General features: G+C 38.7%; 1 protein-coding gene across 1 annotated transcript in view; it reads left to right on the top strand.

Moving 5' to 3' along the window:
* The window catches only part of LOC112145536 (receptor-type tyrosine-protein phosphatase gamma), a 215,430-nt gene that overhangs the window by 178,977 nt on the left and 17,615 nt on the right, over window positions 1-18,838 (top strand). The window contains exon 8 of the mRNA XM_024270824.2: window positions 6,892-7,084. Coding sequence (XP_024126592.1) covers window positions 6,892-7,084 — 193 coding nt within the window. The remainder of the gene's footprint in view (window positions 1-6,891; window positions 7,085-18,838) is intronic.

The following is an 18,838-nucleotide window of genomic DNA, read 5'->3' as shown; positions in this document are numbered from 1 at the left end:
GAGAGGATGGAAGAATAGCTGCTCTGGAGCTATATACAATTGTATGCCTCATTAATGAATGAGTCACTGAAAACTCAATTGGATCTTTCAGCTGCTTCCTCAAAAATAAATGGAAAGAATGAGTCGCTGCAATAAAACATTTTGCAGCCAGTGAAATAAAAAAATCATGATTCTTGGGAGGAGGCACAGTTTGCAGTCAGGAAGAAAAACAAGGTTTTTACAAAGTTTTCTGGCTTTAAAATGTATTATTTATCCATCGTCCAACATCTTCTTACATTTGTTTTGTAAACATCTTTAGCTCATTTTTTTAAGGAGGAAAATAAATAAAGACAGAAGTGTTGCTATTGTCATCACCTGGTTCTTCTTATTCTACTTCTGCTCAGTTTTCCTTGTTTTTGTCTATTTACGACGATAGCTGAAGTCAGCGGAAGAGAAGGCTGCTGCCCTGGACCTGCTTTTAGAGTGGATCGATGTGCGGCTCTTACACAAACGCTCAGTGAAACACTTTCCTTTTCAGACACTCAGCCTGATGTGTGAGCTGTTGCTTGGCTGAAATGTGATGGCTAATGTCATGTTGCTCTCACATCACGTCTCATAAGTACAAGCTGCCAACTGGGAAGTACCACGGAGACTTAAAGGAAGTGAAAAGCAGGGACTTCTTCCCACCTGGCAGAGTATTCAGGTGCGCCAGAAAGAAACTGACGACAAACAGCTTCATTTTTCAGAAAATTAAATCAGTGCTGTGAGTAACATTTCAGTGGAAGTGATGAAAATGCAGACCACAGTCATGACCTCTCCAGCTGAAAGAGAACGGTTTACAGTCTTGGAGGAGCACAAGAACATCAAGTCCAGTGTTTTCCTGGGCGTTAAAGCAGTGATCAAATTTAGTGACTCACATCAGCCTACCTGTCACCTCACTTCCTCATTAGGGTTGGATTCTTACAGGGATTAGAAAAAGCAGGAATGTTCTCCTCATCATCACAAAAAGCATGTTTTGTCTCTGGAAGATTTAGCTGTGAGGAGAAGATCAGCTACATGTCTGTTGCAGTGGAGCTGAACTCCAAGATCACATCTAAAGTCTGGATCTTGCTTTTCTTCTGTCAATATCCTCTTTTGCTGAAGCGTTGCTGAGGAAATGTGAAATTTCAACCAGCTGGGGGAAAACAAGTCAATCAACACAGCTGTGGGCTGACTGACAACAGATGTACAGATCTGTTCTTTCCTCATTTAGGTCTGTGTGGGATTTTTTTTTTTTTTTGTAGTTTCAAGATAAAGATTCAAACAGACAAGTCTTTGCTGTCATCAGTTGGTTTGTTTGAAATTTTAGCTTTCAGTTGATTATTTGGGATTAGATATAGGACAAATCTGAATTCTTACATTCTCTTCCAATTGTAGGAACATTTTAAGGGGTCAGAAATAGTTTTTTTAAGGACTACCCCTCCGCTTTCCTGTGGAGGACGGGTGTATTTCTTCATGTGGGTGTGCTCTGTAGCACAGAAGTTTACATTTAAATATAAGACATGAGTATTTTTCTCAGCATGACTTTTTTTAAAGTCATAAAACCAATTTTATGTATTACAGAGCGCTGGAAGTTCCACGTAACCTGGCTTACCAGCAACTATGAAAGACATCATCAAGTGGGAATGCCATCCAAATTTGAACACACTATTTTTCCATATCCCTCCATTTGGAGGGCTAGACATAGGGACAGGGAGAAGGAAAGAATTTGGATTTGGCCTTAGAGGTCAGCATACTCAAATGAAAAACAAAAAGACTTACATGCACAGTGGAGCCTTCATTTTGCTCCCATCTCTTATTTACTTTTTTGTTTCAGACAGTGATGAGTTCATACGTTTACATTTAAAACTCTTTGGAACAGAATGAATCTTTCACCACATGACTAAATTCAATTCAATGGTTATTTTAAGAATGCGAATAAGAAGCAATGTTATGGATACAAAAGATGTGCATGAAAAAGTCCTTAGTCTTTGGCAATTCGGCTCTGGGCTGGATGACCTCCTGCTTGCTGGTGGGAAAAGTCTTGGACCAAAGATAAATAAACAACAGTGCCTGAACGCTGGTAGTGGTTGGGGGCTGGTTTAGGACAAAGGAAAGCTCCAGGAGGAGGAAAGAGTGAAGGAGAGCTGGCAAAACCGAGAAAACGTCCATGACTTAAAAAGCAAAATTTTGATTGTGATTGACTGAGGAGAAAATACGGAGCATTGAGCAATTGGTGCAGAATGAAGGTTTAATAGAGTGAGTGATTCAAGAACCCAGCATACCCAGAAGCAGGGCCAGCCCTTGGCATAGTTGACCTAAGTGGCCGCCTAGGGTGCCATCTATTGGAGGTTGCTCCAAATTGCATTTTTTTTTTATTTTCTAATGGTTTAAAACACCACTCATTACATGTAAAAATGTTTTTAAAAAAGATAATAATTAAACAATGAATAAAATAACTCAAAAGTTCGGCATAATCAATAATTTTGCCTGGTGTTGTACCCCTCCTTGCCTGATGCAGCTCCTATCGAAGCTAGGTGTAGGTGGTGGTGGTGGTGATGATGGTGGGGGGGGGGGTGTGCTATCTGTTAGCTCTTCTTTAAAACTTTAAGGATGAAAAATCTCCAAAACAAGCCCTCAGGTACAGCTTTAAGGTCAAAAAAGAAAGGAGGAGGAGGAAAAATTGGACTCAAAGCAGAGGTTTATCGTTTTTTTAACATTCAATTCCTAGGAAATTCTCCACCCTATATCGGTCATGTTTCACCTAGGGCGCCATCCGGCCCAGCCTGGAAATGAGGTAGATCTTCCTTTTTGAAATTATTCTGAAACTTCCCTTATCAACTTTTTGTTCACTTTTCAGGATTTTTAAGAGTTAAAAGATTTCCAGATGAGAATCACATAAAAAGAAAAATCCAGAGTTCACATCAATATAACAAACTGCTGTGAGCTTCAGAGTTGTTTCTTCTTTTATGTCTCTTTCAGGTTGCTCTGTGGACTTCACTGACACATTCACCCCATCTGTGTTCAGATCAAGAAATAAAACAAGCACTAGAAAAAAAGAAAGAAATAGACATTAACTCAAGATAAACTTAATATTGGCCATTTCTGCTTTGCTGCATGCATTTCCTGTCGGTTGCTTCCTAGCTATACCAAAAAGAAAAATTAAGACAATCCACATTGCATTTCCAAAAAAGAATAGGGGTTCCTCACAGGTTTTTTTTTCTTTTTTTGTCCCTGGTTTATGGGCTTTATCATCCTCGCTGCTGGCGGCTTTAGACAATGACACATCGGCTCCCTGCTGTCACACTCACGCCGCCTGCTTCTCTTTTGCCCCTAACATATTGCAACAGATCTGGATAATGACGACCAGGAGCATTCCCTAATTACCCATGATGCAAGGTGCAGAAACCAGGAGTGTTGCTCAAAAAAAAAAAAAAAAAAAAAACTTATCAAGGCAATAAATGAAAGAAAGATAAACCTCAGGAGGGATCTGTGGTTCATTTGCAGTTTAGGGTTTCTGACTCTGCCCCCGGTGTCTGTGACATCTATTGGTGAACAGGGGCAGCACTGTCACTGTTGGATTTGGGCCAAAACGTTTGTGAGGAAAAACTATCAACACCTTGGTCTATCTGAGGTTTGGGTGCATGACAACTTCATCCTGACTCTTGATCTTTTGTTTTTTATTTTAAATGAACTGGTTTGGTTTTTGTTTGATGTGTCCATTAGAGGCTGTCCTTAATGTGATTTTTGTACAGGCCCAAAAAAGCACATGCCCGACCCAGAAGATCTGCTTCAGATATTAAGATAATGTTGATTCATCAGAAATCATATTCTAGAACATCAAACATTCACAGAATTGATGAGATTAGTCAAATCATTGGGAAGATTTATACCAAAAATACATTCAAATACTTGGTTAGTGCAGTAATTGCAATGAAAACTTTCTTTTTTTACTTTTCATATTTAAAACAAGAGAACATTCAGGTTTTTGATCAAGAACTGGTTTCCTCTGATTGTTTTCTTGGTCTGGCACGTGTGAAGGCTCAGGTAAACTTTTGGACTAAGCAGGAGCCTTCTTGTCCTCTTAAAAATCTAAAAATGTATCTCTTTTCACTTTATTGTGAAAGCAGAAGGACTTTTTATGGACCAAAGAGAAGAAGAGAACTAAGACCCATTGCAAACAATCTGAAGAAGTAAGAAAAAATAAATAAATAAAAAAAGATGTCTGCTACGTTATGTAAATGTATATGTTAATGCATATTAGCCAGAGGACTAAAAGGACGAGCAGATTTTCTTCTTGCTGCTCCTCTTCTCACTCTGGTCAAAGTGTGTTTCAGGCAATTGTGCCTCCAAATGAGCAGCTGGAGAAATTGCATGTTTTTTTTTTGGTCCCACTTTAGTGTGGTCCTCTCCTGAGAGCGCTGTGTGTGAATGCAAACCAAGCCAGATGAAGGAGAAACATTTATCAGCATTACTGTCCTTTCCAGCCAAGTCCCAAGACTGTCCAAAAGCAGAGAACACCAAAACCAAACTAAACTGAAAGATAAAGTCATGAAAACAACATGTTTATTCTTAGTTATATCAGTTTCTCTATTTATTTTAAGGTTTTGACAAATTAATTAATGGGAAGTCTTTTTAATTCTAAAGAGTTTATGAAATCTGTTTTGGAAAAAATAGTAGAAAATTGTTTTTGTTGAAGTAAATAAGTGAATCTTAGAAAAACACTAAACTCCATCTTTGTCAAGAGAGGCAAAGCAGTCAAATTCAAACATTTACCGTTCACAGGCACACCGTCTCCCTTTAATTCTGAAACAAGCAAAGTCTCAAAAGTAAATTTACATATTTACCAGGAGTGGGAGGATTATTCCGCCGCCTAGGGAGCATTTTGGATTACCTGGTAGAGGGAAGAACACAAAAAAACGTGCTCCTTTTAGATCTAATGGTACGAATACGTACCGCATGCAGCTTACAGTGTGAGGGGAAGCGTAAAAACATTGCTGAACATATCGAGTGCTTCCTCTTTGCTCTTCGTCTGTTAGAAAACCAGAACAAAGACTTACATGAAGTCTGCTGTCTTCAGCTGTCTGCTCGCTCAGACGTTTACCTCCATGAAGCCCCCCTCGCTCCAACACTCCCCTACACACAAGCTGTTTGTCAGTGTGCTTTTCTGTCAAACACAGAGCTTCCATCTGCGCGCACAGACAGGGAGATCACACTTGAGTTCCATGGAGCATCTCCATGTCTGCTTGGACGTTTTCCTGCTTTAACTGAAGACCAGACCAACGGTACAAACTGTTGACAGCTCCACTTTAGGAGGGTCTCCAGTGATGTTAGTTCAACTGTTTTTAAGATCATCTTATGGGCTCTCTGGTAAAACAAAAAAAAGATTACAATACTTGGATAAATACTAGATCTTCTGAAGTTTGGTTTAGACGGCAGGGTCTATTTTACCTACCAGCCTTCTGAAGGTGGTTCTCCCCATCTTCACCAAGCCCTCATGGATTAACAGGCCTGTCTCTCCTTAAAACGGCTAAATATACTTTTCGTCTGACACTTTTGCAATGATCTGACACTTGTGACTCATACATTTCTTGTAGGAGGAGGAGCTAAAGTATGTAAAAGGGCAAAGCATTATTTTACACTATAACAAAATATAAAAGCAACACACTTTTGTTTTTTGCTCTCATTTGACAGGAGATGAACTCAAAGATCTGAAACATTTTCTATATGCACAAAATAACAATCTCTCGAATATTGTTGACAAATCTGTCATAGTAAGCACTTCTCATTTGCTGAGATAAACCATCCCACCCTACAGGTGAGCCATATCAAGATGCTGATTAGACAGCAGGATTTATTGCATAGGTGTGCATCAGACTGGCCACAGTAAAAGGCCACTCTGATATTTGCCCTTTTGTTTTATTTTTTTATATGTGTTTTATTATCAGATTTGTGAACAACATTTGAGAGAAATTGTTATTTTGTGTTTATAGAAAATGTGTCAGATCTTTGAGTTCAAATCATGTCATATGGAAGAAAAAACAAAATTGTTGTGTTTATATTTTTGTTCAGTGTATATATATATATATATTTTTTTTTTCTGTACTGTAGGTGGCAGTTTGACCAGATGTTGCAGCAGTCACACATTCCCCAAACAATTAATAAAAGTTGTGAAATTAGTTTTTTGTTAAACAGTTTTGGCAGTAAACACTGACCTGAAGTAATTATGTCTGTTTATTTACATGAATTATTGAAAAATGTATAAATCAGTCTTTTAGTCAGAGCTGCAAGCAGCCCACACAGCAGTGATTCTGACCCGGGTCTGATCTACATCTCAAACCCAGCTTGTGTGAAACTGAGGTAATTGCCTGAAAGCTAAAGGATGCTGTGTGGACTCAGGCACTGTGTGGGAGTTATCAATATGTCGAAGAAAAACAAGAGGAATGTGACGAGGATCTTCAACTGGGTATTGATGTGGAGATTAATAAATGCACATAAAAATGTGTTTCTGCAGACAATTTTAGAGTGCTGTAAATATGTTAATTAGAATACTCTTTTTTGAACAAAGCATCTTTTCTGTTAAATGATCTGTTCTACAAAATTTACAGCAAAAAGATGTTTTCTGTAAAAATGTAAATACAAAGATGTTCCTCCATTTTCTCACCACCATTTTCTCTTTTCCAACTAACATCACAACACAAAAAACCTTGAGCCAAGGATGCTAACAATATTTTATTACTTAAATAAAAAATTAAATCAGCTTGTATTTAAATAAATATTTGTATTTTATTATCATTTTTATGCACTCTAATGAAGACATTTGCTTTTCTGACCTTAAAAATCTTATTTGTTCTTGTCTGCATGTGTTTCCATCGTGCACACTGCTGACTCCAGCTGGAGGCTTTCTACTCCATCTTCACCACGGAGCAGCAGGACCACGTCAAGTCTGTGGAGTATCTGCGCAGTAACTTCAGACCTGTGCAGAGCCTGGACAACCGCATTGTCTTCAAGTCGGCCGTCAAAGACGCCTGGATGCCCGACCTCGCAGACAGCAGCGGAAGGTCATACGGCACCGAATCGTCCAATGGTAGGACTTTCCTGGTTCAGCATGAAACTATGCACAGACTGCATTGAATTGATCTCACGAGTGGGTCTACATTAAGACTTGTATTTCAATAAACATTTACTGTAGAAACAAAGAAATCACATAAACTGCTCACATTATTCCAGCTTTGACCATTCAGGAGACAACACTGATCTTCACTAGAACCAGAACCAAAAATGGTGGCAGTATCCACTTATTTATTGAAAGGGGAGGAGCTCAAAAATCGCACACACTTGTAGAGAAAGCAAAACTTGTAGAGAATATCGAGTCAGCTCAACCACAACTCCTGAACAACTGTTTGAATTGCAAAAATAACGCTAAATGTATAACAAAACAGAAGCAGATGTGATCGATATCAATTCAACATGACTAATGAGACTGATACTTTACCATACCAGTCTCCGGGATTGTCTCAGTGGGAAAGTATCTTTTGTCATCCCACTCTGGATTGAGTTCACACACCACCTCTATACTGAAAACAGAAGTCACTGGGAGCTATGGAAAACTAGTGGAACAGAGGATCCTGAAGACCTGAGATGAGAAAAACTGGTCTTTATATGTCTTTGAAACCAAACCCATCTGTTTTCTTAACCCACTTTACCCATTTTGGGGTCATTGGGTTGCTGGAGCCTGTCCTGGCTACTGTTGGGTGAAGGCGAGTTGCTCCATGGACAGGTCACCAGTCTGACACAGGACAATCCAAATTCTATATGTGAAATTTATTCATAAATACCCCCAATCAAGATTGTTTTCTAGTCAGAACTTTAGGAGAAAAAATGAACTCTGAAGAGATTAGCTTCACTCATATAGGACAACACGAAACTCCGTTTGGACTAACACCTCCCTCTTTTTTTTATTTTATAAAACTCTTTAAATCCTTTTTAAACCCGGCTGAAAATGAGCTTTGTTTGGCTTCTCCAGAGTCCTTTTCCTCTTTGGCTGTGCCGCCTTTGGTTTCTTAAGAGGTGTGCTGACCTGAGCCAGGTGGGGGGCAAATTTAGTGAGGTAATTCAGCATGCAGGAAATCAGCTCCTGCTCTGCCTCATTTTCTAGCTGCTGCATGTTACAGATGGTTTTCACCCGGAGGGGATTCAGCCCATCAGCTGTGAGTGGAGGAACTAACTTCGGTGTCAGTGAGGCGACCTTCTCAGGTTCTGGCGAATACTCTGAGGTTCTACTTATGTTTGCCCAAAGATTTGGGATATTTGCTGCGCATTCACTATCTTTAATTTTTTTTTTTTTTTTTAAATAACAGTGAAATGTATTCTGTTCAAAGTGGCAGGCTTTAAAGACCTACTCTGAAGAAAATTGCGTTTTTAACATGTTCTTGTGGCATTTTTTCTGATGGAGGACATATTTAAAGAAAATGAATCCTCAAATTTCATAGTATTTCTTTATTCAAATCATTGAGCAGACAGAAAAATGCTGTTTTTAAAAATAAAGCTGAGCTTTAAGGGGGTTGAAGTGGAAGCACCCCAACGGTTTTCCACAACTCAGAGGTGATTTTCTAAAAAGCTACTGCTGCTCTCCAGGAGCTATGTCCCAGAATATTTTATTTTGGTTAAAAACTGCATAATCATAATTAAAAACCATTGGGAACGGTCTACAAATATATCAAAAGATGATCAGGGAGGGTCTTTTAATTTCCTTTTGAATCCCCAAAAAGATATTTTTCCCCCCGTAGGGCCGTAGAGATGCACCACCACAATGAGAGCAGACGTCTACATGCATTGTAGTCTAGTGAGAGGGGGGGGTTTGTTACAGCCCCCAGTAGAAAATGTCAGTGTGCTTTATCTGTGTTTGGGTTTGCTTTGGATGTGCAGTAACCTTTTAGTTTCAGTGCATTTGCCCTGCAGCCACGCAGCTGATGTTTGCCTGCTGTACTGGGCGTGACCTTCTTCAAATCTTTCACGGATTTCACTCTGGTTTCTGCTCCACTACCCAGCCTGCATGTCATCACTAGTTAAACTGTTTGGGTGCCTAAACAAAAACATCTCAGTCGGATCTAACAAAACATAGAATTGAGTAACATAGCATTTTGAATCTTTCAGATATTCTTATTGTCTAGTTATTGTATCTATTGTATAATAAAGATGTCAAATAAATCGGATGAACCAAGCACAGAACCCTGTGGTACACCATGACACACTGGTTTGTCATCATTTATACGAAATAAACTGGATTATTTCAGATAAATGCAGCTTAAACCAGCTCAAAGTATTTCGTGAAATATCAATCAATCTAGAAGAACAGAATGAATTCAAGTCTGTTACCTCAGTCCATGAAGAGTTTTATGTTATGTTTAGCAGAGCTGTTTGAGTGGGTTTTTAATACAGTAGATGCTCAATTTTACTTGTGGTTGATGGAATTTTATTTGGAAATTTTGAAAGATCTTTCTGTGCTAAAATATATTAAAGATAAAAATCATCAAACAAGTGTGAATGTTTTGTTTGTTCATAATTCTTCATGCAGGACTTCTTCACAAACAAACCCAGCAGGAGATCCTTTTTCCACAAAGCTTTTATTTAAATATGCGTTAAACTCAACAAAAAACAGCTGTAAAACTTTGAGTTTTGTAAGTGAGAAACGGTGTAAACCTGAGCTGCTCAGCCCTGGAGGAATGGTGTCCTCTTTTTATTACCCGATTCCCCCTTCCTTTGCTGCCCCTCATTGGTGGAACACATCTGATTGGGTTGATCACCAACAAGGAGGAGAGATTTAAACTAGAAGCAGGACATGGCAGCAAAAGACTGGGGCTAGTAGAATTCCCCGAGGGTAATGAAGAAGTACATATCTGACAGAATATTTGTGTGCAGATGCACCTGCAGTTTATGGAAAGCTTACAATGATTCAGTCAATTATTTTTTTTAAATTAATGCTAATTTTTTGAGCTAAATATAGTTTTTTTTTATTTTATTTGAAACAGTTTGAGTTTTAAAATCATCATTATTGTCTGGCATGACAGTTTCTAATGTTAATAAATGAGACAGTTAAAGTTGCTCCTGTGCACAGAGGAAATTGTTTTGCGTTCTCTCTGTGTGTTTGTGCATGTGTGTGTGTGCGCACCTGTCTTTGTGCATGTCTGTGGCCACAGCAGCTCTCTGTCATTCCTCCCGCTGAAGCCGGGTAACTCCCCGAGCATAAGGCAGTGGGAGGCACGCTTGTCATCCCTCCACTCCTGCCTCATTACCGCTTAGACACCACGACACATTATACAGCATCTGTGTGTCGGTGTGCACGTTCGACTGTAAGTGTGCGTTTGTGCTTGTGTGAGTGTTTGCCAGCAGTTTCCTGTGTGGTCCTGCATCTGACAGAAGCCCCGGCCGGGTTTGTCCCTCCTTCCTTTCGTGTGTGCTTCCATATGGTCATCTCCGAGAGGTGCATCACCTCCATCAGACAAACACATGAACATAACCCCCTCGTGCACATGTAGTGCACGTGCCTGCTCTTCTGGCAGTGCGCTGAATGCCCATGGTGTTTGTCCTTGAGTGCTGCTGTGCTGTGGGATATTTTCTATAAGCAGATCTATAAGCTGCTGAAGGACGTAGGCATTAAAACCAAGGGCGTTTGGAGAAAAAGCAGAGACTCACGGCTGAAACAAAGAGCAGGCAGACGGACGGACGGATGGAATGCACCACACCTGCGTTCTTCTGGAGTCATTTGAGACAGGTTTTTTCATCTGCGTGTACTTCTTTTTTTTTAAATCAGGCTGGATAGACTCCACACAAAATTTAACTGAACACCAGTTACAGTTCAGGTCAGAATAATTACAAGCTGTGAAACTCCAGAATATTTTACATGCTGAGAATTTCTTTTAGGAATGTTTACTCTGAAAGAACATGCCTGTGTTCAGGTTGGTAAAATTTGGCACAAAAAAAAAAAAAAAATCTTAGCAAAGAATGTTGAGAAAGGCAGTCAGAAAAAAATAGATGCATAAACCATGTTAACCTTTTTATTATAAATAACAAATTCCAGGATCTGGTAACACGGCAGCATAACTGCATGATCTATATGATCTGGATCTAGAACAGATGTTTAAAGCCCTCCACGCGCCAGACTGATCAATACTGATCAGAGATGTGCTCTGAAGTAAAGGCTGTGAGACTCTTTTGGAGTCCGAATTGCATTTTCAAGGACTAAAATGAGAAACTGTTTTACTTCAAACTTGCGTCTCCAGACCTGGTTATATATTTTAAGAGCACTACACATACACACACAAAAAATATGTGGGAATATTTTTTAGTTGAAATAACAATGTTTTTTTTAGCAGTAGCAAAGGTGGTCGATTGAATTTGATCTGCATCTACCATGTGTTACTAACATTATAATATACTAATGTAAGACACAATTTGAAAAATGTTTAATCTCTTTAAAGTTTTTTTTTTATTTTAGAAACTTTAGAAACTGAACCATTTTAATGCAGCATTTACAAAAATTGAGAAAATTAATAGAGAACTCAACAGTTTTTGTGTCAGTAGTAAGTTATTTACAGGTTTAAAAAAGCATTAAATTAATATTTAGAATTATTTTCTAGATTAAATATAGTTTATTTCATAATGGAGGTAAAAGCTGTGATGAACTTGTAAAATCCCTTCTTTTATTTGTTAGTCTTTCTTTCTCATGGAAGCAACATTTAAGGAAGAAAGATTTACTGGACTTCTTCATATTCTGACTGAATATTTTCAAATGAAAAAGGAGCAAACTTAATCTAATTCATAATGTGCTTCACCTCATGAGTTCTCTCTGCAGTTTTTCTGCATGTAAATGAGTGTAAAGATTTCACTTCATCAAGATGCCTGATAATTTGGTCTGCATTCTGCAAACATGATCATGGTGACATGCTGTGAAACAAAAATGGTACAGATAAATCATTTGATGAAATTTATGTCACATTGATGCTTCATCTCAGGGTTTTTTCCCACGTGAGATCAAAAGTTACATAAAGTTAACCTGACAACAACAGGATGAGAATCACAGGAAAAATAAAACATATTTCATCTGATATTAATGGACCAGCCTCACTGGTTTTGGTGACTCATCCCAACAATTCTGTACAAAGCGACTGCGGTACCCTTATGACTTTAGGGTCAAACTCATTCATATAAATGTATAGATCGTTTGATGCGTGCACCCCTAAAACTTTTTGGAGCAGTTCCAGTTCCTGGAGACCCCTTCTGGGGTAAAGATCCCAGAATCTGAGTAAAAGATCAAGGCATTTGATCAGAAAATACTAAAGCCTAACTTACATTTCTCTCCTTTAAAGGGGAATTCTTTGAAGACAAGAACAAAGCCTGCTTGTGCTCGTGGTCGATATTTTTGACCTCTTACTTTGCAAAGGTAAACTGAGGGCTCTAAACCACTGCATCTAGGAGGTATTTTACAGTTCTGAATGCTTAAAGTGTCCATCTATCCATTTTTTTATACCTGCTTTTTTATGGTGTTGCTGGAGCCTATACCCAGGTACCGTTGGGCAAAGGTGGGGTACACCCTAAGCAGTTTGCTACTCCATCACAGGGCCCGACAACCACACACACACACACACACACACACACCTACGGGACAACTCAGTCCTCAATTTTTCCATTGAGTCTTGTTTTTGGAAAGACTTCTTGTGAATGCGAACCACTATACATACACAACTGTGCATCCCCTTATTTTAAACATACAAATCCCAATTTAAAACAAATAATTTAAACAACTAATAGCTTCCTAAAACATTAATTCTGCATGGATATTTTATAGTTAGAAGTCGACAAGACTTCCAGCTTTGCAAAGTCATTAGGCCTTCTGTTGTAATGAAGAGAACACAGCGTTGAATACAGATGAACGTCAATGTTCTGCAGAGAGACAGACTCTGAATGATAATAATCAAACTGCTCTGGAGCATTCCCATCATTCACATTAACAGGTCTTTGTGTCTCCATTTTTTGTTTTGATCAAGAACAAAAATCCTGCAGAATTACGGACAGAACAGAAAGTCACAAGTACAATTCTGACCCCAATCGCTGATGCAGAAATTTCTCCTAGTATCACCTCTTTAAGCAAATTTTACCTTATTATTAAATAGAGATTTTTTATGTTGCTTTGTGACTTTTACAAAGCAGGCCCTTGTAGTTCTGGAAGTGAACTTTTTTTTAGCAAGTGCTGAGATTATTTTCATTTTCCTTCGTGACACATCAGGTAACTCTCCCGCGGTGCTCAAAATTACCAGCAGTTCTGATCATTTGAACATTTTTGTTCAGTTCCAGAGGAAAAGCTGCAGATGAGATTTCTCCTGCTGTGTTTAAACATAAGAAAGGAAATGGAGCCCTCAGCGGCTGGCAGCAGGAACTCATGAACTCCGTAAATGTCCTACAAACCCGAGCCAGCAAACAGTGGGAGGAAAATTTGGCAGCAAGTTTTTTTCCACACATACAATTGGTGAGAGTTCACAGCAGAGCCGCCTGTGTGAGTCCTCATTCCGTCCACGCGCTGCAAAACTCTGCAGACCAAACTACAATCAAGGCTGTGTCATCAATCTGCTGCGGCCGGCCCGCCGCAGGGCCACAAATGTCCTTTCCACCTCCAAATGGCCTCTGAGAGAGAGCGCTATGAAGGATGGAGGAAGAGGAAGTCTCTGATGGGTTCACCTGAGGAAAACACCTCAAACATGCCTCTGCTTTGCTTCATCTCATTACCTGCCCCTCTCCGACTTCACGTGGGAGGTCTGTTGTCTTTGACGAACGCCGGGAGAGGATTCCTTCATCACGCAGAAAACCTTTTAGCCGTGGTTAAAACGCTGCAGCGACCTGTCTGTGTTGGAACTCTGCGGTTCTCCATCAGCCATGAACGCACGGAAACAACAACATTTAATAATTCAATTAAGTGAAAAATCATGTTCACTTTTCATGAACAGCGATGAAGGTGTGTTTGTAGACGATGCTTATTAGGGAAGGAGGCAAAAATATTCCCATCATTACAACAATGAAAACATCAGATTAACCCCTTTCACCCCTCAAACCTTCAACATGAGCAGTAATGAATTTTAATCTTTATCAAGCCTCCAGTCTCCCCTCCCAACTGGCCAAAAGAGGAATCCTTCCACAAACTAATTTATGAACCAATAGTACAGAGAAGAGAAAAGAGCCACGTGCGTAAAACACGCACTGACACAAAGATCCACCTGCATCTAGCAAGTCTGTTTGTGTCTGAAAACTTGTGCTCCTACAGGACTTGTTAACCAACCAAACCGTGAAAGTTACAGCTTTGCTCTCACGCACACACTGCATAAAAAGAACAAGTTGAAACCAGGTTCAAATGTTATTTGAAGCTACCTGAAAGAAATCCTAATTTTTCTTAGTCATGTGGTCTGATGATTTCCAACTGAACCTGTTCCAGAGTGATAAGACTGTGACGGGTGATGAAGCAGCCACTAGCGGCCATTACCATTATCTGGGATTGCCTCGTTGGTCAGGTTTAGATTCAGTAAGGTAATGAGTCCAGAAAAAGAGCACAATTTCTAAATGAGCATGTCATTCATGAAAAAGTAGTTCAGGAACTGAGGTCCTCAATTTTGTGCAATGTTAGCTTTAAACTTCCTATTTAAGAATTGATGGGAAGAACAAAATAAGCAGTTTTTCCATTTCCTGCTTGATGAAACCAGTAAATTCCTAATTTCTCCCATCTGAAAAATTAAACTTTTTTTTACTTTAACAAAGTTTTATGGTCATACAAGCTGTATGGTACGGAAGCTGCAAACGACCTACCTTGCTACCTTGTTGCACTTTGTGCTAAAACATTAATCAATCAATCAATCAAACTTTATTTATTAAAGAACACTTCTCAAGTTTTGGTCCTCACCTTGGGGACAACTGAAAGTTCAGCACCAGAGGACCTCAGGGTCCACGAGGATTCATACTTTAAAAGCAGATCATTGAGATTAATATCACATTAATATCCAGCCTGGGTCTTAATTTGTGATTATCAGAGATTTACCTTTTAAAATTGAACCTAAAATTAAGTATTTTATCATCATTTTACTGCTAAGACGTATCTACGGACATGTCCAATATGGTGTCACTCTTTATGAATCTTGGACAATGGTAATTGTGCGCTATGTGACATGAACATTTTCTGGTCCAAATGAGGCTGTAAGCAGTTCAAACCCTGCAGTGATGTTCTGAATATTTCTTTTCCATCTGCACCATCCTCATCAGATCACACCTACATGTGTGCACGAGCTTCATCAGTGCCTCTGTTCTGATTAAGAGGAGTTCCTGCAGAGTGACCCAATGACTCTGTTGTCATCCCTCCATCCTTCAAAATTTGATGGAACCAAACAGCCCATCATTACTCTGTTGTCAGGGAAACCAGTTCTTCTAAAGTATTGCTCGCGCAGTCACCAAAGCATCAGACCGACAGACATAAAGGCAGGCTCTGTAACAAGGTCCAGCTCTGTAATCTGTTTTTAAAAACTAGTTTGCAGTCTGTGCCTCCAGCTTGAAAAAAACTCTACAGCTTTTCTGACAAGAAGTTCCAAAAAAAATCAGCACATTTCTTCTTTCATAGCCTCACAGCGTCAGTTACTGAATTGATTTGAAAGTATTGCTTCCTAAATCATTGAGCTGCAGTGTACCGCTCCTCATTACTGACATTCAGACCCCTCACACCCCTCAGAGATCAGACTGCGGAAAAATCTTCAAGCGTTTTATAAAAGCTTCTTTTAAACTTCTTAAAATGTCACCTTCTGATATTCTCCTCTCTTGTTTTCCTAGGTATTGGATTTTATGGGGGTGTGGGGGTCGAGGTCTCAGCTGAGTGAAAGTGTTTCTCCTCTGAGCCAGTTTTGGTTGATGAGAAAAGGTGGACAAACACAGTCAGATGGAAATGTTTGCACTGTTGGAATATTGAACCCTCACTTCCCTTAAATGTGCTTATGTAGCCTTGGAGGGCACATTCTCCAAGCTGAGGCATGTAGTACTAAAACAGTTCCCTTTATAGATTCTTTTCTTGTGCAGTTTTGGTTGACTTCTTCTCAAAAAGAACCCCATACCTGTGCTGTGCCAGGATGGGAGTGCAGTTTCCAATCACAGGCCAGAGCAACCTGGTGCTCCAAATCATTATCCCCGCACTTACTTTTTATAAAACACCCCCTCTGGTGAAAATTGTGTCCTTGTGGCCTTTTTTTGATGACGGAGGACATGTGTAAAGAAAATCAAGCCTAAAATAGCATTTTTGAGTATTTATCCAGATTGTTTTGAATAAGGACCAGACAAAAAAATTCAACTGAAAATAGCTTGATGTTTGGACATAGATGCTACATTTAGTGGGCCACAAGCTCTGTGCTCCACTTCATTCCGATGCATCCACTTGTAGACGACCAGATCCATGTACGTCTTCGTTTTGTTGTCTAAACTGGCATCTGGCTCAAAACTGTTTGGCTGGATTGCTCCAATATTGCTCGTCATTTCGTTGCATGGGTAACGTTAGGTTGAGGGTGTGAGGGGCCACAAGCTAGAAGGAGAGAGTGTAAACAGGTGGAGGATGGGAAGTATGGGTGACCTTACGCCAGCAATCCCATCCACATCTCAATTGATTCTGTCGCTCTGCAGAAACTATGTCTTAGCAAACAACAAAGGTTTTTTTTTTCTGCCTACAAACAACATAATCTAAATTACACTTTTAAGACATATTGAAGCATTATTTGAGTGGAACTTCTAAACACAGTAAAGACTGGCCCTAACCATCTTGTGTTTTTATGAGGGTTTAATTTTTTTTTTGTTTTGTTTTTGTTTGTTTGTAACTGTAAAGCACTTTGAGCTGCAAAACATGAATAGGACTTTTTAAAAAATAAATCTAGCTTTGATTTTCTCCTTGATTTTCAGAGTAAACTTCTTTCATTCCTCTAATATTCATGTTTGTAAAAATATGTGTTCCACCATTTAGCTGTTGTGTTTCTGCTTCTTCATTTACAAAAAAGTCAGAATTTTAACATCATTTTTCCATGATGGTGATAGGACAGGAATGTGTATGGGCAGTTTTCTACATCTGTTTACAAAAATATTGGATATTACCAATTTTTGAAGCAAACTCATTACTTTGTTAATAAAGAAAGAGTGGCATTCACTTTTTTGAGTTTATTTTTCCTTTTTTCAATGAGCCCTCAACATAAGAAGCCCTGGAAATCATTCAAGCACTCAAAACTCTCCACTTCCATGAAGCAGCACTTTAAAGAAGGACTCATTTGGAGAAATCTCTTCAGTTTTGTTTTTTGTCAACCTTGGTAAAATACTTACAAATACTAAAATAAATGACCAAACCTATTTCAGTAAAATGTATAAACATGCTGTAGTTAATTTATTCTTTATCATTTCAAATGTTCCAAAACAATCCTGTCAATGTTACAGTTCTGTGTTGGATTCTCACTTGGCGTCTGTTATCTTAATTCATTTTAAATTAACTTTAAATGAAAGGTTCTTAAATCCTCCTCATTATAAAAAAATGTCAAATAAAGGAAATTTTCTATTGGTACCCAAAATTTGGATTAAACAGCTTGAAATTCCTGCAGGAATAAAAAATACTTAATTATTAAAGAGATCGTTTTAAATATATTTATTCATGAGAATAAAGCAGTTTAAACAGAAGCTGGAAATGTGTTAAATTTTACTCCAATTAGACGAGGATGTATTTATGCTTCACTCTTTCATGTGAAATATTATTTAGATTTTACTTCTTAGTTTATTTTAGCTGAGGGTCTAGTTTTTCTCCTTATTTTATTATTTATTCATGACAGTATTTGATTTGATTTTACTTTGAAATAATTATTCATTTTCATGATTATTAATCTGTATTCTGTTATGTGGGACTGCTGTGGCTTTTAATTCTTTTTTTATGTGGGTGACTGTGGTCTCTATAAATTAAAATTGAATGAAAGTGAATTGAATTTCCTGAAGCTCATTAGCTGCGATGTGCAGTAACACATCAGCGCTGCTTCGTGTGTTTCACGGGGAAATGATAGAGCATTTACAGGTGTTTGGAGAAAAAAAGGCTTTAACCCAACGTCTGACATTGCACCCTTTAAACCTGATGTGCTCAAGTCTGCGCTCTCACACAGAGACATCTGGTGGTCAGAGTGCAGACGTGTGCAGACATGGTTAAGCTGCACCTGCCTGCTGTTTTTAGGCTTTTACACGGTTTAGCGGCTACATCAATGCAGAAAACTACATGTTCTTTATCACTTTAACACTGGAGCTTGATGAAGAGGAACCAGGAGGAAGGAAGAGTGCTTCCTGCAGCGAAGACGCTGGAGTGAATGATAAATGATCCGATCCGTCTAGAAGCAGAGATGTTTGCAGAAACGTTTTTGAAATGAAATTTTGAGAGTCAGATGACTCATTCCTTTTTATTTTTCATTTTTGACTTCATTATTTGTCTTCATCACCCTTTCAGTGGGTGTTCCACTTCTCTCTTTTCCTTTTTCTTTGTCTGTTCATTCATTTTCCATCATGATTTTGTTATTCATCGCTTTATTTATTCACCATTCTTCGACTTTTCTTTGTATTTTCTTTTTTTTTATTGTTTGCCTCCAATCATCATCAAATCAGCGTATCCTCTCTCGCTTCTTTACTTTCAGTTTTCTTTTCAAGCTTTTGTTTGTGGCTTTCATTTGATTTTCCTTTCATTACTTTTAATCTACCCTCTATTTTTCTACTTTTCCTGTTCTTTTCATTTTCATATTTCCCTCCTATTGCCTCTCAT

This window comes from Oryzias melastigma, linkage group LG5 (assembly GCF_002922805.2).
Source record: "Oryzias melastigma strain HK-1 linkage group LG5, ASM292280v2, whole genome shotgun sequence".
Classification (NCBI taxonomy): Eukaryota; Metazoa; Chordata; class Actinopteri; order Beloniformes; family Adrianichthyidae; genus Oryzias; species Oryzias melastigma.
Note: the sequence above shows the minus strand (reverse complement) of the source record. Positions and strands in the feature narration are given on the sequence as shown.